Consider the following 23,385-nt stretch of genomic DNA (forward strand, 5'->3'; position numbering starts at 1 on the left):
AGAACAGCTCAGCCCAGCAAGCCAGGGGGAAAGAAATGCATTGATGTCAGGCAAATTTTTCCTTTATGAAATCGGGTCTTAAAAAACGGCATTGCCCTTTCCTGAGCTGGGGAATGAATTCTGACTCATGAAAGGCTGTGGGCCTATTAATAAAAAATTATTAATGAAAGAAATGCCCTTTCCGAACAACCATTATCCAAAAAAATGCAGAATGCTGAGGCATTTTTTTTATAAAGAGAGAGTTGTAAAGACATGCAGGCAGCACGAGGGGCTGGATCAATGAGCCTGTGGCCCAGAAAAAATAATTTCACTTTCTTTTTCTCTCTCATTTTGCATGGACAAGACCTTTAGAAACTGCATTTGTAAGACAGGTTCTTTCCTTCTTTTATCAGATCCAGAATTCATGCGGTTCCTGCTTTGCCTCTGTTTCCTCCACACCTCAAAAAAAAAGCTGGAAAATGCAGAGCTGGACTTTTACTCAAATCCCTTTCAACGGGGGGGGGGTTCCCGGTGGATGTTTAAGGAGATTTTTTACAGGTAAAAACCTTCTCCAGCAGCACCACTGGGGCGTTCTAAGAAAACTCAATTAAGCACAAATTTCTGGTGTGGTTAATTTGCACCCTGGGCATTCATCTCAGAGTTATCTCACTGAAATTCCGAGTTTAATCTGAAGGGATGGGAAAGGAAGATCAACCCCATCCTGTAGAAGTTGCTGGAATCCACCAGTGCTCATAAGGAACTTATTTTCTCCTGAAATCATCTGTGATTCCAACAAGTGAACATTTCCTAGGAATTCAGCTGCTGAAAACAGATTGTTTTTAAAACTTCTTCATTTCTTTTCTCTAGCAAGAGATATTTTGACCATCTAAGGTGCAAAATGGTTCCTCTTCCAGGTGTGTTCCTTTTCTGAGGACATTTATTGGAAGAGCTATGTAGGATGCACCTGAATTTTTATCTCAGAGCACACAGTGGTGGTTTTATTTCACCACTCGATTTTTGGAGATTGTGTGGCCTGTGGGAAAAGCAGGGCCAACCAATTTTTTACCTGTTCTGATCCGTGGCTGGGTTATTTCCAGGTCTAGATGGACAGACCTTGCACAAACCCAAAATAAAATCAAAATAAAGATAATAGAGCTGTTTAAACCCAGTATTAACCATGAATTTCTCCTCCCTCCTGAATGCAGCAAACCCTGGGGGGAGCCTGCTTGAAGAATGCTTTATTCTAGGCGTTCATTTTAATTACAACCATAATTATTTTGGTGCATGGCTATGACCCAGTTAAGAAACCCACCTTGGGCATCTCGTGGTCTCCTCAACCCTGCCCATCTCTGCAAGGAGGGAACCTCAACTGCTGGCCAAATTATTTTTGAAACAAGCGGTGGAACTGGTTGCTACATCTTAATGAAAATGATTTTTTTCTTTTCTTTTTTTTTCTTCTTCTTTTTTTTTTTTTTTTTTAAGGAGACATTTCTATGTATATAAACAGCCCTTCCTCACCAACCTGGTTAGACAAGAATGTTCTTGGGTGTGGACTGCCTTGTATAATTAACTGCACAGCTGGAGCTTCTGATCCCTCAACGTCTGCTCCTTCCTTTCCTCCTTTCTTTCCCCCTGCATCCACCTGGGCGCGATCTGGGCGCGCTGCTCCTCCTCAGGAGCTCGGGGTGCGTCACCGGGCCAGAAAGATTTCCCTGCATTCTGCATTCCAGAGCCATTCCTCGTCGAGACCACGACCAGGCAGAGCCTGCCTGCCTTGGAGGGGGCTGAGAGACAGGACTGGAGCAGAGCAGCGAGCAGAGGAGCCACTGACCCAGTTGAGGCCATGGAAACGGGCAGCACAGCCAGGACAAACGGCACCGCCAGCAAACCCGAGGACCTGAAGAGCCCAACTGCCCCCAAGAAAGAAGAGGAAGCCAAGAAGGCCACGAGCCCTGGCGGAGGCGAGAAAGAAGCTATAAAAGGCACGGGCGGCGCTGTGTTGGAGACAGGGCAAATCAAGAGCTCCCTCTTCTCTGGGAGTGACTGGAAGAGGCCCATCATTCAGTTTGTGGAGTCATCCGACGAGAAGAGGTCAACCTACTTCAGCATGGACTCGGCAGACTCCAAGAAGATGCAGTTCACCAGCGGCCAGATCGGAGACATGAGGAGACCGGCCCTGAACTTCCCGGAGAAGGGTGACCTCAGGAAGTCCCTGTTCTCCTTGGATTCCAAAAAGAGCTTCCTGCCTGCTGACGGGGAAGGGAGGAAATCCTTGTTCTCTGCGGGGCAGATGGGGGACCTGAAGAAATCTTCCCTGCCGCTGGTGGAGACGGGGGATCTGAGGAGACCCTTCAACAAGGCCGACAGAGCCGCGGGCTCCCGGCCCCGTGTGAAGCTCGAGGATGTTCTCTGCGACTCCTGCATCGACAACAAGCAGAAGGCTGTGAAGTCCTGCCTGGTGTGCCAGGCTTCCTTCTGCGAGCTGCACCTCAAGCCCCACCTGGAGGGAGCGGCGTTCCGGGACCACCAGCTCCTGGACCCCATCAGGGACTTCGAAGCCAGAAAATGCCCAGTGCATGGCAAGACCATGGAGCTGTTCTGCCAGACAGACCAGATGTGCATCTGCTACCTCTGCATGTTCCAGGAGCACAAGAACCACAGCACGGTGACAGTGGAGATCGAGAAGGCGGGGAAAGAGGTAATTTTATCCTCCTTTTATTCCTCCTTTTCTTCCTGCAGATCCCAGTGTCACAGCACAGTCTGCAGTCCCTCCTCGGGTCACGCCTGGGATGGAATCCCGGGATGCAGTGGGGGAGGATGGGAAGTGTTTAGTGGAGAATTGACATTGCCTGGCTGCTCTTTCCATGGGACTGTCGTTCTCCTGATCCTGGCTGGAGCAGCGCAGCGCTGGAGTTGTGCTGCAGGCTGGATCTAGGGATGGAGAACCTGGTTGCCAGCACACCTGACTTCCAGCAGAGGCTGAATCCAAGCCCTAAATTCTGAGTTTTTAAAAATATTCTTGAGTTTTGACAGTGTTTGTGTGGGGTCAGCACCTCCAGAATACAAACTGTCAAATCAGTGCCCACTAAAGTTACTCAGGGGTACTAATAACTGTTGAAAATTGCTATCTCAGCTCCTTAGAATGAGACTAGGTTTTGTTTTGTTTTGTTTTTTTCTCGTCTGTTGAGCCACACCTATGGAAAGAGTCTTCTGAAGTTTAAATGGAAAAAAAAACAACAAAAAACCAAACCCTGGTGCAAGCACAAAACCTGATCATTTCCTCTGAAGTGTTACAACAGGTTCAGAGGATGGACATCCAGGGAGATTTCACTAATGAAATGTCTTTCACCTTTGTTTGCTCAAAGACTCCTGTTGTTTGTTTTCTGGGTGGATGGGGACGGTTTCACTTGTTCTAGCAAAAAATCAGAGTATCGCTACATTTGTTGCTGCACATCCCCGTGGTAAAAGCAGGACCTGGAAACTTTCTAAGCAGACAGGACAGGAGAGATGCCAAAAAGGAGACCTGTAAAATTATAATTATATAAAACAACGTGCCTGGGGTCACACAGTCAGGACCTGGAAGAGCACAAAGATCTCCTAAACCCCAAACCAGCGCTGTGATGTGACCAGGCAAACACAGGTACCTGCTGTGAGAAATCCTGGAGTTCTCTTAATGGGAAGAACAATTTTACTCTTTCTGAGGGGCTGGGAAGATTTCTCTCATCAGGCTGAAAGAGCATCTTGTGTAGAGCTTATCTCTGGCTTCTCTGGTCTTTTCTTGCCGTGTCATCTCCAGCTTGCAGCCTCGCTGGAACCAGACAAAGCCTTTTCCATGTCTCAGACAGCCTTTCCCAAATTCCTGCAGGGCTTGCCAGCCTGCTGCTTGTTCCATAATTGCCTTGTCCTTGTGGTTTTGATGTCAGCCCTGAACGCTGCAGAGTTCTAACATAAAGCCCTGCCTGGTGTCTGTGGAGGTGTCCAACTCCAGCCTAGGACAAGGTGAGCAGCTGCTTCCTGAGGAAGCAATGCTGTTCAGATCCTTCCTCCTGGGGCTGGAGACACCTCCAGCGCCTTGATTTTAAAGACACAGCCATGGATGAGCAGAGAACTGGGATTTAAATGCTCTTTGATTCCTCTCTCAGAGTCCTTGTGCCACCTTTAGCTCCTGCACCGGCTCTGCTGCTGCTCAGCCTAAAGGATTTAGGATTTATCAACATGAATCATGCCCGTGTGCGAGTTTCTCCTGACAGCGAGTTTGATCATGCTCTAACTCGAGCGAGCATTCACTCAGACAAAAACAATTAGCACCAAAGCTGTTGCCTACAAATGTTTGTTCCCACCCCTGATTTATTCACCAGAGGTGGAGCCTCAGCAGGAGCCGCGAGGAGCAATGAATATTTCCAAGTCCGTGTAACACCTCTTCTTATCAAATCAGCCTGGCTGGAATGTGACCACTAACTGGGAGAGTGGCTGGTGCTGCTGTCCTTTTGGAAGGGACAAGCAGCAACCGCACACCAGGTCATCCCTATCCCTGCCCTGCTTCCCCAGCTTGGCATCCCAGCAGCTCCAGAGTAGCTTTAACACCTCCAAATCCATTCTGCCCCTGGAGTGGTGACCAGAACAAAGCTGTGTCCAGACAGAGCCCTTCACACAGTGCTGGATATCCAGGATTTATCTGCCAGGATTCCTTCGTCCCTGGCTCTTGTGTGACTCCAGAACTGGAGAGGATTCCAGAACTGGAGAGGATTCCAGAACTGGTGCTTGTTGTGCTGCGCTGCCGACCTGGGAGCTCAGAGGTCTGGTGGCACAAAAAGGTCACAGAATAAACTTGGTTTAGGTACCTCTGCCCTTCAGTTCTGCAGATTGAATTCACATTTCAGCCTGTCTTTGCTGTGGGCCTGTAGGGAGGAAAGGAGCTGTGCTTTAGAGCTGGGAAAGCTCCTTCTGTGAAATTGGGAAACCCTGCTTGTCTCATGGAGCAGACAGAGAAGAGAAATGCAAACAAGCCAGAACACAGAGACCTATAGTTAGGGCAGTGCAAAGCCTGATATCTCTGTCTCAGACAGAGAACGCAGCAGCATCTTCCACTTTCCAGGAGCCTGGGGTGAGAGTCACTCACCCCCTGTTCCTGCTGAGCAGACACAAGTGAAAGGCACAGGGACTCAGACAGAGACATTTGTCCTGACTTCCCACCCAGTGATATTTGCGTATTTTACCCAGCAAACCTTTAATGCTCTCCCCAGATCCACTTTGCATTCGTTTCCTGCTGCAGGTTTAAAGGAAAAGTAACAGTTTGCACCAGAACCGGTACAAACCCCCCCCCCCCCCCCCCCCAAAAAAAAAAAAACAGCCAAGAAAAGATCTGTGGGGCTGGGTAATAACCACTCACACCTGAAAAGTGAGAATGCTCCACAGCAGCTTGTACAGTCCAATAAAAGAGGCTTGATTTATCAGCTCCCCCTTGGAGCCAGCATCCTTCATTCTGAAAGGGGATCCTCCATCCCAAACCTGTTTTACGGGGCTGCTCTCCAGAGGAGACAACTTCACCTGTGCCTACCAGTCCCAGAGCTGTAAATAACCTGGCATTACCTTCCAGCACCAGCCTTGGTGCTCAGCATGCCAGGGCAGCTCTGTTGGAAAACATTTTGATTTTTTTTTTTTTTTCTGTAATTCTTTATTTTTAAAGCCAAGTTCACTGTGGGTACAGGGAACTGCTGTGCAGGAAGGGGAGCTGGGTGTTCATCCTTCCCACAGAGAAGCTTTGGAAAGAGGGGGGATTTCACAAAGGCTGAGCCAGGCTTTGAAGAAAACCATCCACAGAGATGGATCCAGAGGGATTCCCATCCCTGCATCATTCTCACCGACCAGACAGCAAAAAAAAAAAAAAAAAACAAAAAAAAAAAACACCAAAACCTCGGAAGGGTTTGGGGGCCATTCTCACTGCTGCAGCGTGGCTGTGAGATTTTATCTACACCAACTGTGGTTGCTCTGTGGACACAGCTCAAAATAGATGCTCTTTCCCCAGAATTTCCTGCAGGAAGGCCACTCTTCCCAGCCGGAAATAGGAGTAAATTTGTCTTTTTGCCCGAATTCTGCATTAATCCTCTACACTGAGGACAGAAGCCAGGGAAAATCCACTTGACTGCAATTTCTCAAGGAATTCTCTCCAAGCTGTGCAGAGGGACTCAGCTTCTCCAGTGGCATTTTATGGAACGCTGGCAGAGTCTCCAGATGTGCCAGCTGAGATGGGAAAACGCAACAGCGAGCCCAGCAGAAATCATGTCTCAAACAACTCCCCGACATTTCAGCCACGGCATCCTGGCCCTGCACTGGGACAACGAGTTGGAGCAGCACTTCTGCAGCTCCCACATTTCCTTTGGATGCTGCTGGCAGCTTAATTAGCAGAGCTCTCCCAGGCTGGGGACACAGGGGTGTTCCCAGGGCTTTCAGGGCGTGATGCTGCTTGTGCTGCTGCTGCCTTGCACAAACCACTTGCATCATCGTGCAGGTCCCATCTTCTCCCACCTGCAGGTCCCATCATCTCCCACCTGCAGGTCCTGCACAGCACCAGGGCTGGGTACATCTCTGCACCTTTGCGTGTCCGCTCTCAGCTTTCACTGAAGCCTCTTAACTGCCCTAATTAACTGAGGCTCTAATAGGAGACTCAATCTTAGCTTGAAGGTTGTCGGTGCCTTCATTTCTCAGCCTGCTGTCCTGGATTTCCTGGATTTTTTTCCCCACTGTTCCTGTTATTTCTGCTCTGGAGGGACCCCCACCATGGGGGTTTGCTGTATTATCTCTCATGAGGGTCTTCTGAACCCCAAATCTTCCAATGGATTTGTTCTGGATGGTCCATCAAGGATTTTTGACCCTGGAAAATATGAAGACAGATAAAAGTTTTCTCTTAGGGAGTGAAGTTGAGGCGCTGCCTGTCCCTAAGACCTGTGCCCTCCATACTGTGACTATATATTTGTGATATACAGGGCAGCCAAAGCAACCTTCCAGACAAAAATAATTGAAAAAAAGGTCTTAAAACCATCAGGAAATCTTATCCTGAACCCTTGATGTTGTACTCCACCTCCTGAGCACCCTTCTGCCATGCCACCAGTTTTTCCACTAGTCTAGAGACTCCCTGCACCTCTCTTTATCCTCCCCCCCCCTATTTTTAGGGTGTTGTTTTGTAGTATTTATTTAATTTTTTGCAGTACCCCACAATGACACCTCCCTTCACCTCCCCTGCCCTTGCTGGAGTCTGTGCTGGTGTTTTCTCCTTTGCCAAATCTGGCTAAGTGTGGGATTTGCATCCTGGCTATTGGGACCATCTCTGTAATTTCCATTTGCAAGTCATAAATCTCACTCCAAATTGTGCCTCTGCTCTTGAATGGTTGTTACACCCCACACCACCTTTCTGGGGGATGGTTGAATTGCTGAGAGTTCAGGATCTCTTTCAGAAATAATAGCTCCCAAAATTCCTCTGAGACCCATCTTAATTAAAAAGGACTATAAAATCCTAATATTGTTATCACCACCTTCCAGCCATCACCTGATATTTTTTTCCTGTCATTTTCTCTGCAAATCCCTTGAGTTTGGGAGTGTCTACATGGTTGTGAAAGTTCTGCTCTTCCCCAAAAATTCCTTCCAGTCTTTCTCTGTAGGATTTCCCTCACATTCTCATATAATTCCACAGGATCCTCATATAAGGACATCCTGATTTTTTGGGGATGAGGAGGGAAATAATTGGTCTGGAGATGAGCTTTGTACTTTACAAACAACTCATGCCACGTGGATGCAGCTCTGGGGCTCAAGGAAACAACTGGAGTTTGGGTGTAATTTCTCACATTGCTTAATGCAGTGGATAAATGGATCTAAAATATTTTCATCTCATTGCATTTCCCTGCTGTGCAGAGTCTTGATGCACAGGGCATCTTCCACTGCAGGTGGGAATGGAAACCAGCAGGAATTCCTCCAAGTCACTGTCTTGAAAATGTGAAAATTACGGGATCAAACTCCTGTCTTTGTTCTTTCCATCAGTAGCAGAGCAGACTTTCTCATCTGGAAGCCAGTGGGGGTTCCCTGGTGAAGCTGTGCCACAAAATCCTTTCCTGTGTGCCCTGAACCCCTGGAGAGGGTGACAATCAGCTCGTGGCAGCGTTCAGGCCACTACTGAGGGTGTGTGGACAATATTTAGAAAGTCAGTGCTCTCCTAACTCCTAAAAACAATGTGAGGATGCAGCTTTTGTGGCACTGACACACCTCTGAACACACTTCCCCTTTTTCTTCCCACTATTTTTTTTTTAATGTGTTTTATCAGGCAAGAAAACCATCACCCAATCATTCTCCCTGCATAAACAGAGATTTTCTAAATGGGAACAGCTGGGGTTGGTGGCTCTCGGAGCAGCTGTGCTGGATTCCAGCTCCAGAGGGTGTTCAGACACTTGACTGGCACCAGGACAAGAGCTCCTGTCTGGGCTGGTTCACAGCTTCTTCCCTGCTCTTCATTTTGAGTGGAAGAGAGCTGAAAGTGTTTAAATTCTGATCAATATAGAGCCAGATTTTCATGTTCCATTACATTCCTGGATGGAGAGCTGGAGTGTGAGAGTGCATTTAGCCATCCATGCCTCTAATGGTGAGAATTTAAGTGGTTTGGGTTAATCCAACGATTTTCCAGAAGATCCCACATGAACAGCAGGTTCTCTGGACTCTCCTGGCATGACAGAACACAGGGAATTTCTCTGGAATTCCTCAACAGCTCTGGGCTGGGTGTCCCACAGCCAGATTGCCTCCAGCCATGGCCCAGAGCAACCTGCAGACACATGAAATGCAGAAAAGCACCAACAAAGGCTGGGGCACGATCTGTGGGGCAGGGATGGAGAATGGGAAGGACCCAGGGAGGGGTTGCTGGAGTTAACGGGGCAAGGCTTTGTCAACATGAAGGTCCTGGGCTGATCCAGGGAAGCAGTGCGTGGTCTCCACAGCTGCACTGCCACGAATTCCTGGGCAAGTCTCAGCTCTGAGCTTCTCCGGGAAGCCACTGCACAACGAAATGCAAATGAATCCCAGCGGATTGCTGATCTCAGCCAAGCAGGTTGACTACACCTCTTCCCTCCTCCTTTTGTGGCTTTTCCTTTTCTCTCTCTTTTTTTTTTTTTTCCAAGCATTCCCCAGCTCCATCGCTACATGAAAGCTCTCAATTCAGAGCAAATTAATCCACAATCCTGTCTAAACAGAATTCCTGCCGGAGGCATCATCCTCTTGTTGCAACACTCGTCAAACGTCATTCCGTAATTACATGAAAACTGTTATTGCTGCACAGGCACACCCTGGGCTGGGCCCTGCTCTGCACACACAGCTCAATTTTGAAACAGCTGCCTTCCCCTGGAGCTCATGACTCCCATGTGATTAAAAGCAGCATCCTGACAGCCTGGGAGGTGGGTGCTGTGCTCTGCTGAAGGAGCTGAGTCTGCTGGGATGGTGCCCGCTGGCAGCTCGTGATGCCCATGGCAGCCTGGACCTCCCCGCTGCTGTTTGCAGCTGGTTGGAAGGGACCACCCTCATCCCCAGCTCACCAGGCTCCCTCCTCTCCCTTCTCCTCTCCTCTCCTCTCTGCAGGCTGAGCTGTCGCTGCAGAAGGAGCAGCTGCAGCTGAAGATCATCGAGGTGGAAGATGAGGTGGACAAGTGGCAGAAGGAGAGGGACCGCATCAAGGTGAGCTTGGGATGTCCAGTTCACCTCCTCCTCCTGTCATCGCCGATTTCTTCTCCCCTCTGCCACATCCCTCTCCTTTCCTCCAGTTCTTCCTCACTCCATCCCTTCCCCGGCCTCTATCTCATCCCTATCCCGAGCTCCAAGCCAAATCTTGGAAACAACAACTCCCACTGAAGTCATCTTGCGACATTCCCTGCGGGCAGATCAAGCCCTGATACAAAACCTGGCACCTCCCTGCTCTGGCTCCTTTTATGGCCCTTCCATCACCAGTAGCCAGGCAGATTTAGAAACAAAATCCACAAATAACCTGCAAAAGGGCTCTGGGTTGCCCAAGCTGGGATAAGACAGCGGGACCAGATGAATTTACCCCAACAAACATCTTATTTATGGTGGAACAGCTTATTTCCATGCTGAGAGAGAGCTCCTTTATAATTCTTGCACCGTGGTAAGGGTTGGAATAGAGTAATGGTATTATTTTTTTCCTTTATAGCCTAACTGAATAAAGCAGTGAAAGCACAAGTTGGAGACACCCCAGAAAATTTGCATAATATTAACAGGCAAAGCCATTCCTCTCCCTTTTATGTGGTGCAAGCACATTGGCTCACCAGCTCTGCTTTTCATCTGCATTATTATTATTATTATTATTATTATTATTATTATTATTATTATTATTGGAAACCTGACCTAGAAATTTTGACTCTCAGTATAGTTACATCCCCAGTCCTTCTGAGGAATATTTCAGAGGCACCTCGAGGTCAGGCCTTTAAAAAGTGTTTCGGCACCTCTCATCCTTTGAAATTGTGGGAATTTGCTCCTCAAATTGTCCAGGAGCCAGAACCCTGATTTAGAAGGTTGCAGAGTATTTTTAAGTGCATGAATTGAAATAGGAGAAATTCTCTTACCTCTGGGAAGGCAGTGGCCCTTTTGGATTGCATGCATGTGATTGCTGCAGGAACAGGTATTGCTTCTCTTGGCACAACTTTCCTGCAGCTGAGACTTGCATAGCTAGAGTTTCCATACCCTAAATGCCGAATCCTTGGATTTATCCCCCTCTGTGTCTCTCTGTCAGCAAAGAACAGGGTAAAATTTTAATATTCTCTTGCTCCTCTTTCCTGCTGCCTCCTCTCTCTGCTCCTTCCCCATCCAGAATTACACCACCAACGAGAAAGCCACGGTGGACCAGCACTTCAAGGAGTTGATCCGTGACCTGGAGAGGCAGAGGGACGAGGTGAAGGCTGCCCTGGATCAGAGAGAAAAAATCGCCTCGGAGAACGTGAAAGAAATCGTGGATGAGCTGGAGGAGAGGGCGAAGCTGCTGCGGGAGGACAAGGAGAACAGGGAGCAGATCCACCAGATCAGCGACTCCGTGCTCTTCCTGCAGGTGACAGAGACCTCATTTCCCTTTCCTTTGTCCCTGGGAGGATGGGATTTGTCCCAAAGGCAATCCCAAAGAAGTGTGAGCTGTGTGAACCTTCCCCAGTTCTCTGTACACCCATGGCAGGGGTTCACCTGCACATTTGGAGCTGTCTGTGCTCTGGGAGGTGAGGAGTGGACTTGGACATGCCATTGGTTTTTACGGATGGCTGCAAACCATGGATAGAACATCTCCCTGCCCATCTTCCCCGCTTTCCTTTGCACTTTTGGAGTCTAACATCAACCAGTTCCCTCAGATTCAGCCTCCACACCTTTAGGCTCCTCATTAACTGTGATCCTTTTCTTTATATTTTTTTTTTTTTGGCAGGAATTTGGGGCTCTGATGAGGAATTATGTGCCCCCTCCATCCCTCCCAACCTACAGCGTGCTGCTGGAAGGGGAGAGCATGAGCCCATCCATGGGGCTGCTCAGGGATGACCTCCTCAATGTCTGCATGAGGCACGTGGAGAAAATCTGCAAGGCAGACCTGGGCCGCAACTTCATCGAGAGGAACCACATGGAGAATGGTAAAATATCCCAAATATTCCCCTCCCCTCCCTCCCTGCTTCCCTGGGGTGATGAGGATGATGAACACTCCCGATGAGGAAGAAAGTAAGCAAAGACCTGGGGGAAAAGTGGGAGTAGCAACTCCTGTGGCTGGAATTAATGCTGGAATATGAGAGCTGTTAGAACATTAATTCTGGGAAATCAGAGTTATTCTGTGTGGGGATGGAACCAGTTGAAGTGCCAGGGGTTTAGGGTATCTCATGTAGGACACCAAACTGCCCCCACTTCCCTGATTCTTGGTTCATTTTTGGGTTTCATGTTTAGGATTTAATGGGTTCAGCCACCTCCTGTGCAGAGCCCAGAAAAGCTTCCCTTCCCTCCTGCCCTGTGCCAGGCTCCAGCAAGCCCCTGGAAGTTTAGCAGGACATTTTCCAGGAGGGGAAACTCCACGGATGTGCTGAGGAAGCTCAGTAAAGGGCAAAGGCAGTGGCACGAAGGTGGATGTGGGATGGCAGAATTGGAATCCTATTTGTACACTCAGTTAGCAAAATTGGTGTGACATCAAATATTACAAGAGCAGGGTTCCATCAAATATTACAAGAGCAGGGTTCCAGCCTCTGCTTGCCTGGCTGGAACACCAAATACCCTGCAAGCACCTGTCACTGGAAAGGAAACATTTGAAATCTAATTTTCCAGTTAAAAAGGGCTCCATTTGGTTGTTAAGCAACAACTTGAGCTGGAGTGACTCTGATCATAATCCCTGATCCACCTGGGAGAGATTTCCTGCCTGCCTGCCCTGATCCAGGCTGCTCCCCACACTTCAGTGATGTTTAAGGTGAACAGAGAGGTCACAGCCAACACCACAGCACCAAAATTAATCTTTTAGTTTTATAACCCACTTCCTCACAATTAGCTGTGAATGAAGAACTTGTCTTGCATCAGGCTCACACCTAAGATTAGGACAGGGCACCACAACAGGGCTGTGCTGTCTGCACTTCCCACAGGCAGCCTTTGGAACCCTGGGCATGTTGCCTAATCCTAGGGAATGACCTCTTGCCCCAGGAATAGCAGGGATGGGAATGAGTGGTTATCTCACCTGGATGCAATCTCTCAGTCGTTGAGGAACCCCAGGCACCAGGACAGCAGTGGGTGATGTGAGGATAAATGGCACCTTGCTCCTCCAGGAGGATGTGGGAGTCCAGAAGGTGCAGGAATAACCTCGAGGAACAGCTCATACAACACAGGCAGCTGAGGGGCTCTGCTGCAGATCTGCAAAATCACTGATAATTCACTCAAATGCACAGTATTTACTGGACACCCCTCCTCTATTAATAATTACACTGTCCAGAGCCATCATTCTCCATTAGACATGAATTAAATAGATCAGATCCCTCTGGACCAGCCTTTCAGGAAGGTCAGGGATCCCAAAGTGCTCAGGATGCACAGCTAGAAACAGGTTTTAAAACTCTCCCTGCCTTTAAAGTAGCACCAGAAATTGAAAATTACTTATCTTTCAACGCTGCAACGTTCCTGTTGAAATTCTCAACACTTCACATGCTCCAGAATTACTGAGAAACTTGACAATAACTCAGTATCAATAGATGACAAACAGATATCTAAAAATCACTTCTGTGCATGTTCCTTTCTTTGTCCACCTGGAGCTGTGCAGAATTTCCATCTGCTGGGCTGGGTTTTGCCTCCTGAAACATATTCCTTGGCCATTTTTAAAACCCAACAAGGTTCTGCAGCTGCTCAGTTCTGGCAGTTCAGGATAAATCATGTTTACTTTTTGATTCTTTTAATTGGGGTCTCCTCCACGTTCTTGACGCCTGAAGCCCTCATTGTTATTTGAAATCCATGGAATTCAAGGGCCAAAACCATTTCTAACTCCTGCCAGAAACCTGGGTACTTCCAGGAGCTTTACCAGGGACACAGCTTGGATTCTGCCCTAATGAAAATTTGGGAACAGGAGGGAAATTTTATTTATGGCGAGTCCCAAGAGCTTCAGAGCTCTCCCATCTCCAAGCCATGGTTACAGATGAAAGAGGGCAGCACTCTGCATCCAGTGGCTGCAAGGGAATTAAATCCATTAAGGAACTGTGGAGTTATTAACTCGGACTCCCCCTGAGTCACTGCAACAAATTCATTTGCAGCTGGCTTGATCTTCTACTGTGAAAAACTTCCCAGGAAGAAATATTATATTAATGGAATGAAAGCTGCTTAATAGCAGACTCCAAAGGGAATCCATGTCCTTTTAGTTGTCATAACAGGTACCTGTGTGGTGAGGAGAAAAATAATCAGGGAGCTTTAAATAGCACTGAATAAATGGGAGAAATAAAATAAAAGTTTCTTCAGTGACATGAGACTCAAAGAATGGAGCTATTTAAACATGAAAACCGAATTTACTTCCTGGCAGAGAACAATAGGTTCATAGAGGCCTTCAAAGAATGCTTTTTATGAGCAAGTATAGTGATAAAACCTCATTTCCTGTGAATCAGGGTCAGAAATCCTAACCCAGGCTGTGTAGGAGTAAGTTTGATCCATGAAACTGGAACTAACCACCCTTGTCCAAGAGTTTAGAGCTGTTTGCAGCTCAGCTTTAGCATCTCTCTCTGAAAACTGGAGAAGCCAACCCATGTAACCCTCCCAGAAGTGTTTTCTGGAGCTTTAAACAGTGGCAGTTCTCCATCAGCCAGCCCTGTGCTCAGGCTGAGCACATAAAAGGAACCAAACTCAAACTTTTGGAGTCATTTTTAGCCACACAGCCGTGTTTTGGTAAGAAAATGCCTCAGCCCTCAGGTCTCCCGATGGATTTTGGAAGATCCTGTGTTTGCTGTGAGGATGAATGCTTCAGCTGGGCTCTGCCTCTGAGGGAACTTTATATTTTAGACTCTGGGCAGCTCCAGAACTGCTTTAGCTCACGGGCAAGGATTCCACAGGGGATTAAAGACCACCAAGGTGCATCCCCGAGCTCATGCCCTGCTCTGCCTCCCCAGGGGACCACCGCTTCATGATGAACAACTACGAGTGGAACCAGCCTGACAACCTGAAGAGATTTTCCATGTTCCTGTCTCCCAAAGGTATGGCATCCCAGAGGTGGGCAGGCTCCCTTCCAGCCCAGGAAAGGAACTTCACTGATGATGTCTCCCAAAATTTCCTCTCCCTCACATCTCAGATCCATCCCTCCGCGTGTTTTTTTCTCCAGCATACAGAGCTTTGACAAGGTTTTGCCTCAAACCAGGCAGAAAAGGTTCTCAGTTTGATGGGGAAAAGCTGGACTGACTGAACTCTATCCAGGAGTGAATATAGGGGAGTTTTAACATGGGTTACCAGGATAAAATCAGTGCTTCTCTCCATCCAAAGCTTATCTCTCTGTGCCATCAAGTGAAAGGTGCACTAAGCATTAAGATTTTACTTTCACCACCAAACATAATTTTTCCTTACAAGGAAAGGACAGAAAAGGTGAGGAATGTGTCCTATAAAAAAAAAAGAAAAAGCAAAAAAAGAAAAAGAAAAAAAAAGCAGGAGCCTGGAATTCCTCCCTGAGCTTTGACAAGAGCTCTGGTGATTTGTTTATGTCCCACTGGTTGCGTGGCCACTGCAGGATGAATTTTTGGAGTGAACCAATGTTTCCAACACATCCAGCTCTAAAATCACAGTTGGCATTCCTAAACTGGCATCCAGAGCAAGGAGCTGAGAGTGCTGAAAGCCCAGGCAAGGCATGGAACTGAAGAACAGGAAGGGTGGCATGGAACAAGTACCCAAATTTCAGCCCTGCCTGGGTTTGCCAGGTGTTTCCAGCTGCTGTTCTGCAGACAGAGGGTGGGCAGGGACAGGGACAGGGACAGGGCAGCAAGGAGCAGGGACACTCCCTGAGGGCACATCCCTGCCCTGTGCTGGGGTTTCCTGAGCATCACCCAGACCCCAACGCTGAGCCCTTTGTCTGCATTGCTGCTGTGCCCTTCTCCTCTGCCCTCAGCCCACGCCTGGCAGCTCCCTGGCATCTCTGAGGATGTTGTTTGGAGCAGGGCTGGCATTCCCATTCCAGTGCCAGCAGGACTTGAGCAGGGCTCTTTACAAGGTCAGGGGCAGAGGGGCCTTTTTTTAGGGTTGGGTTTGTTTAGGGTTTCCAGGCCCTGGGCTATCAGGGAAATTCTGCTGAGACCAAAGACTCAGCCCTGCACCCAAAAGTTTCCAACCCTGAGGGAAATGAAAATCAACTCTTACGCTGCACAAGCTAAGCTTATCTCTGCCCAAAATGTGGGGCTTTCAGGTGGAAACAGCCCCAAAGGCATTTAAGGAGCGTGGCAGGGAGGAACACTGGACAATGTCATCCCAAGTGTGTCTGGGGCAGGGATACTGGCCAGCATGGCAAGAAGGAAGGGGGAAAAAGGAAGAAAAAGCCATTTTGGCAGTGGCACAGCATGGTCAGTGCTGTCATGAGTGCCTGAGCTTCCCTCTGCTGCTCTCTGGAGCTGCTGACACCTGGGAGAAGAGGCTCCAGCTGGGAACCTGAAGGTCCAGGAGGGATCTCCAGGCACTGCCAGATCCATGTAGTGATTTGTGTCCAGAGCAGAGTGAGGGCTGCACATTCCCCCTCTTCCTGCTGACTCTCCAAGCACTGGGGGATGGCTTATTCCACCTCCACATCGGTGTTTTCCTGGAAACACAGACAATGCTGCCTTCCCAATTACTCACTCTGTGTTTTCTATCAACAGAGTGACTGCGGCCAAAACAAGCAAGGCCATGATTGCACACAGAGCCTGTGCTGAAAGGGGAATTGAGCAGACCCCAGCAGGCTCAGGGCTCAGGGGTGGCAGGAAGGATCCAGCTGCTGGAACCACGCTGAGGGGGATTTGGGGAGCAGGATGAATCAGTAGGCAAAGCAGGAGACGTGACCCACTTGGCTTGCAGGCTGGCTAGCCAAGGATTACCCAATGAATAATGCAACATCCCCATCATCATTTCACTCTCTGGAGCTCTCTGTGCCCTCTCACTGTGGCATCAAAGTCCAGCAGTGCAGCTGATTGCATCTTTGTTAAAGAATCCCAAAAAAGTGAGGGGAAAAAAAAAAAGCGAGGACCACCCTTTGCATTTTGTAACACGCTGGGAATCCTTCAATATCTCATGGCAGCTTTGCTACACACCCTGTTTCTGGCTAGGCTGGGTCACTGCAGATTCTGCCCCAGGCCACAGTGGAAAGTCTGTTTGCTGGATTGAGGAATGCTCTCTGCTAATTACAGCTGCCCAAACTGAGGAACTGCTTGGATTCCAGCTGAACCTATTGGTTTTTAAGCCTTGCTTAAATTCAAGGAGAATTCCGCTGTGTTGAGTTTCATAATAAATGGCTTCAGACTGAAGGAGAGGAGGTTTAGATGGGATATTGGGAAGAAATTCTTCCTGTGAGGGTGCCAAGGCCCTGGCACAGAGAAGCTGTGGCTGCCCCTGGATCCCTGGAAGTGCCCAAGGCCAGGCTGGATGGGAGCACCCAGGGATAGTGGGAGCTGTCCCTGCCCACGGCAGGGGCTGAAATGAGATTTTTTTTAAGGTCCCTTCCAACCCAACCCATTCTATGATCCAATATTTGCTTGCAGGGATGACAGTGATGAGGCAGAAGGGGATCAAACATTTCAAACACTGCCTCAAAGACAGAGGAACAATCTGTTCAACTGCTCCATGCTTCTTTCTGTCCTCTCCCACTAAGGTTTCTTCTCCTGATGTGTCAAACAGTTTGGCCAAAGCCAGGAGAAGGTTGGAAAAATCATCTTGAAAGTGTTTGAAAGAAGAGTAGAAGGGACTCAGGCACACGGAGAGAGAATTGTGTAAACAGAAACACTTCTTAAACAGAGAGGCAGCCCACAGGATGGCAGCAGAGCAGCTCCAAGAATCCATCTTCTTTTTGCTTTACTGGGAGCCCAGTGCCTCCCAGAAGGGCTGCAGCAGCACCAGTTTGTGTCCTGGTGGAAGCCTGGGGCACACGGGGCTGGGATTTGTTCCTGTCCTGGAGTCTTTGGAGCTCTGAACCCAAACTCTGCCTGCAGAGCGCTCATGTTGAGTACCCAGCCCTGAGCTGGCAATTTCCTGCAGTCCCGTGGCACTGAGAGCTCTGCTCGCTGCGGGACAATTCCCCCATTCCCCCTTCCCTATTGCCCAGGGATAAAACCCAGCTTTTCTCTCTGCTGCCTGGGCCCAGATCTCTGTTGTGGGGCTGGGGACCTTTTCCTAGAGCAATGCCAGGTACAGGCCTCGTCAGGAGCCCACTGCTGAACTGGATGCTCTTGTTTTACAGCCAATTTCAACCCACGGTCATGGGAATTTTCCTCCTTCCAAGCGACCGAGGAAACACTTGGTACGGGTAATTCCGCCTTCAGTGTGAGAGGATCTAACCCCCCGTGCCACAGCTTTCTGCCTGACTAACCCCCCTTTCCTGCTGCCCCTCCTGGCTGCCCTGGCACCTGAAAATCCCAGCGCCAGCTCCTGCTGGGCTAGCAGCGCTGCACACACCCGAGCCCAGGCTCTCAGTGCCATGCTCCGAGGAGGGAGAGGCATCCCTGGCTCTCCTTGTTCGCAGGGAAAGGAGGTGGAAAACACAGGAGGTGGTTTGCAATGATCCCCAGGCGCTGAACATTCAGAACACTCCGTGGAGGTTGTGGCAGAACCAGGAGGAGACTCCAAACACTCCCAGCCAGTCTCAGAAGCACAAGGTGCTTCTTCCCATCACACCTTTCATTAATAAGTTCTCAAAGACACAGCCTGGCCCACGTTCATGCCTTTTATTCCCAGATCCCCATCTTCCTTTTCCAATATTCTCCTCCTTTGCTTCGTTCCTACAAGGTCCAGCCTATCCCCTGGTGCTGGAAGCAGCCAGGGCCACCGTGCCTGGGGAGCTCTGGTGACTCACAGCCACACCTCAGCCCCTCCTGCTTTCCACGCCACAGGCAGGGCTGTGTCCCTCTCATCTCCCTGCTCTTAGATTCCTTCTGGCAGCCAGGACCTGACCCCCAGGAGGGGAAGCTTTCATGTCAGTGGGGTTTGAATGAAGCCTGCACTGCTGGGAGGCAAAGGGCAGTGCTGGAGTCATCCCTGCTGCCTCTGGAGGTGCAGGGAGCTGCTGCTCTGAGCCACACCTGCACTCTGGGGCTGCAGGAGAAAGGCTCTTCCCTTCCTGGAGAGCTGGCATCACCTCGCACCCGCACACAGCTGCCTTTTGTCCCTGAGAGAGAGAGACAGAAAAGGGACGGGGCTGTCCCTGCCCGAGCCCCCGAGCCAGGTGAAGGCAGGTGTCTGGAAATTCTGCTGAGACCACAGCATTCCCTGCAGCCCCGTGGAATAACACAACCTCTTCTGTCTTCCAGTAGGCAATGGCACTAAGCTGCCTTTTCAGTTCTCCTCGGTGGGACAGAATCCGCCCGGTGACTTCAGCAAACAGTCTGATGGGAGCCTCTTCACCAAGACCGGTACTGGGAACTGAGTATTCCCCTTCCTCCTGCCCCTTCTGGGGTGACACACCCCTTAATCCTGCTCTGCCTTCCTGGAGCAGCCCTACACCTTGGCCTGCCTGCCGAGGACTGACACCTGCCCAGGAGCGACTCTGCTGAAGCAGGGCAACAAGGAGTGATAAAAAAAAAAAAAAAAAATTAAAGTTTTATCTAGGGAACAGGTGGAGGGATTTTTAATTTTGTTTGTAATGGGTAGAAATAAATTCTAGATGATTTTTGAGGAAGACACCACGGCCATCTGCCCTTCTAGTGTCATCACTGAAAAGTAACACAAACAGTACAACCTTAAAAAAAAAAAAAAAGAAAAAGAAAAAAAAAAAAAAAAAAGCAGGAGCTACCTGTTCTTATTCACCATCTGATCACCTTCTTGTCACTGCCCACCAGAGGTGGAATGCAGAAGCTGCCAAGCAGAGCCAGGTGTGATTAGCAGGAGCTGGTGGGGCAGGACCATGGTGTGATGCTCTGGTGTGACCCTGCAGGGCTGGGCTGGGCTGCTGGAAGGGGCTCGGGGCTTATCGAGCTGCCAGAGGAGCTGCAGGAACCTCAGGCTCAGCTCTTTGCACTAATTAAACATCCTGTAGTGCTCTCTGCGAGAGGCAGAATGCTGACTTTGGGACTCGGCCTGAATTTAATTGGTCTGATTGCATTCCACCTCTCTGCGTCCCTCAAACATTTTAATTAGCCAGGCCTCCTCTCCTGCCTTTTCCTGCCTGATTGGGTGGTGGAAGAGGCATCTGTCTGAGGGCTGTCTGTGTGTCCCACCCCGGGCATGGCTGCATTTCCACGTTGAGCAATGCAGGACTAATGAGGTGGCACTTCCAGTCCTGCTGCTGCTGCTGGGGACAGGGGGGTGGCAGTGGCAGGGGCTGACCCATAACTGTGTTTTGTGTTGTCACAGCCTACCCTTCCATAGTGAGGCACCAGTCTGCAAAGGTGACGCCACAAACGTGGAAATCCTCCTCCAAGCAGTCTGTATTGGTAAGAAAAATAACTTTTTATTTATTTATTTATTTATTTTCCTTGGGCGAGTATCAGCCCGTTCCGGGGGGCGGGGGGAGGCTTCAGGAATAAGGGTGGGTCCTTTGGGAAATAAAAGCTTCAACCCCACTGCTCCTATTCAGGATGCGGATTAACCTCCCCAGCTTTCACAGCTCTGATCTGTGCTGTAAAAATGCTATTTTGAAAAAGGTTTTGGTCTAAAATTTGATGCAGAATTTTGTGCAAATCCTGTAAAATGATACTGGTAGGAATTTTTCCCCCCTGCAGGGGTGTCACCCACTCTGTGACATCCACAGTGTGTAAAGGACACCAGATACAAACACATAAAAATGCCTTGCTGGTCACGTCCTGCAGTGGGCAAATGCAGGATCAAAGATGAGGGGTCAGAAATCACCACAACATCTCTGAGCCACTTTTTTCACACTGATCATGATAAGAGGCACAGGGAAGTGATGTTTTAGGGCTTGTTGTCTCAAATACACAGCCAGTTAATGCACTGCCTCAGGAGCACCAAGTTAATCTGGTTTTATTCACACTGCACTGCATTAAGGCCTGACATGATCTGAATTAAGATTGTCGAGCTTTTGCTACCACAAATGAAACATTTTTAAAGTTTTTTTTTTTGTGATTTTTGGCTGCACTTTTGTGAGAGATGAATTTCTGTTCCGTGGAAATGAGACCTGTCGGAGCTGAGAGCATTCCCACACTCAGGGAAACACAGCAGGTAGAAAGTGGCTGCCTGAGAACTGCAGCTGGATCTGCTCCATTTCCAAGGCTCCCCAGGAGCTGAATTCCTGTGCAGGGGATGCTCCTTGGAGGATTCTTCCAGGAAATCCAGCCTGGAGCCTTTGAAGGTGCTGCAGCAAACCAGCAAAATTCTGCCATCCTTTCTGCCTTGGGTTTGACTCTCTAAAACATCATCACCCACATCCACTGTGTTCCTGGTGATTTTTCCTTAATCCCCATGGAGAAAATCTGGGTGGCTTCTCCCACCATCCCTTCCCTGAATCCCTTCCTCTCCCATGCACACATCTGTAATGACCATTTCCTTTTTATAGCCAATATTCACCACCCAGCCCTGAACCCAACAATTGAGCTGATAAATACAAGCATTTAAAAGCACCAAAATAGAAATACACACTCCAGGCTGCAGCATCTCTGCAGGAGTTTTTATGGTCTATTGGGCCAATAATCTGGCTTTTAAAATAGCCTTAAATGTGTATTTAAGCAATATACATTCTAAAAGGTCTGTAAATATGAATTTTCACCAAGGACTGTGCTGTTTAACAAGGAAAGTCTTTTTCTTGCCCAGGGAGCTCTTTTAAATGAAGCCCCCCCTCTTTCATATCTTAATTCTGATGGAAATTAAAGCCATAAAATGAAAAGGATCTCGACAAAAGGGAACATGGAGCAGGAGGTGCTGAGCAGGGAGATGGGCTGGGGTTGCTCTGCCCATAATTCCTGCTGTTCCTGATATTAATTAGGGCTGCACTAAAAGGGGTGCAGAAGGTGGGAGAGACCCCACAGAGAACAAACCTAAGGCAGACTGGGCATTAAAACCACCATTTTTTTCCTGAATTCTGTGGTTATTCCTTCAGTGGTGGGAGGATATTTCCACCCAGGTTGGAGTTTGTGCAGCCAGTGATGCCAGCAAATAAATTGGCTCCTGTTTCTGCAACACGAGGCTGCACGACTTGGCCACGTGTTGCTGGTTGAAATGGGGCAGATCAGAGTGGAATTCCAGGGACAGGTCCTGCTGGGGTGAGATTCCCTCAGGGATTGCAGCAAACAGAGCTGGAGAGGCAGAAAATGCCAGTTCCTGTTGGTTCTGCCCCATCTCTCCACTTCCATTTCAGTTTACACAAACACCGAGTGCTGCAGTGAATTCCCATGCACAAGAGTTTGGGGTTTGCCAGGCAGAGAGCACAAATAAACCCCACACAACTTGCATAACTGGGAGTGTGACAGCTCCCCTGAGCTGTCAGGTTAGTGAGCAATTAAAACACACTGACAGAAGCATAAAAATAAAGGTGACATTCCCCTTCTTCCAAAAAAAACCTCTCTCATCGAGCCGTGAGTCACAGTCTGAGGTTTTACATGAGGCATCATTTGGCTCGGCAGCGAGGGCCATGAAAAGCACGTGTGTAAATCAAAAAAAAAAAAAAAAAAAAAAAAAGCCAAGTTATTTGCATTTGATGTCTCCAGCACGTCCAGGAGGTGAAGGAGGCAGTGCTGCTGTCCAGCAGGAAAAGCTGGAGGAGCTGGGGCAGGAATCTGTAAGGTGTGGATGGATGGGCGAGTTGTAGGAGGTCAGGAGAAGGAGGGGGGTCAGACTGACGTCCCCAAATTCTGCCTTGCAGTCACATTACCGCCCATTCTACGTCAACAAAGGCAACGGAGCCACCTCCAACGAGGCCCCCTGAGCTGCTGAGGATTTCGGGGGGAGCTGGCAGCGCTCGGAGTGGACGCTCAGCTGCGGATTGTCACGGATGTCCCCGCTCCTCTGCTAACCCTACTGCTCTAACCTCTGCCAGGGCAGCTGCAGGAGGGAATGGCCTCGCCCTGAGCAAACCAGGACTTTTCCCCAAGTCACCCGCTGGCCTTGAGAGCTCTGCAGGCCTTAACACCCTGTGCTGTCCCTTCTTTGTCCCCTCCCTGTCCCCAGCTGCTCTGCCCCTCCTGGGAATTGTGGATGCTTGGGTGGCACCCCCTGCTAGGCAGCTGTCCCCTTGTCCCCAGAGCTGTTCAGTCCTGGTGGAGGTCCAGAGCTGGGTGTTCCCAAAGCCCTTCCCAGGCTCGAGCTTTCCCTGTGCCTCTCCACCCTGGGGACACCCAGCTCTCTCTGGGCTCAGATCCCCTGGTGGCACCACATGTCCCCGGGGTGCTCCATCAGCTCAGCTCTGCTCCTCACCTGTCAAAAAAACCCAGCAGGATTTTTCCAGAGCTGCTGGAGGAGGCCAGGGAGGCTTTGCAGCCCATTGAAGTGCCCCTCCAGCCACACTTTCAAATTAAGAAATAAAAAGCAAATCCATCCTAGTAATACAAGATTGATTAGATGCCATAGGTGCTGGGTGCTTTTCTGGTTTGTGGTGGTTTTTCTTAATTCCCCTAAACCAAAATTGATTTATATACTGTACTTCAGGTATTTTATATAGTTTTTTTTTTCCCCTGCAGTAGGCAATGAGAATTACTGCCACAGCTTTTTGCTCAGGATAATATTTTTGTATTTGTCCCCTGGACAGATGAATCACATCCAGGGCTGGAGAACCATTCCATGATCTCC

General features: G+C 49.0%; 1 protein-coding gene across 1 annotated transcript; it reads left to right on the forward strand.

Annotated features, from left to right (window-relative positions):
* Positions 1-1,198: 1,198 nt before the first annotated feature.
* On the forward strand, positions 1,199-22,525 carry TRIM29 (tripartite motif containing 29). Its single transcript, XM_062508683.1, has 9 exons — positions 1,199-2,677; positions 9,589-9,684; positions 10,832-11,065; positions 11,426-11,624; positions 14,601-14,684; positions 17,894-17,959; positions 18,960-19,061; positions 20,002-20,081; positions 22,463-22,525. The coding sequence occupies exons 1-9, from the start codon at positions 1,823-1,825 to the stop codon at positions 22,523-22,525; spliced, it is 1,779 nt and encodes a 592-aa protein (XP_062364667.1). The 5' UTR covers positions 1,199-1,822.
* Positions 22,526-23,385: the final 860 nt, after the last annotated feature.

This window comes from Cinclus cinclus, chromosome 25, assembly GCF_963662255.1.
Source record: "Cinclus cinclus chromosome 25, bCinCin1.1, whole genome shotgun sequence".
Lineage (NCBI taxonomy): Eukaryota > Metazoa > Chordata > Aves > Passeriformes > Cinclidae > Cinclus > Cinclus cinclus.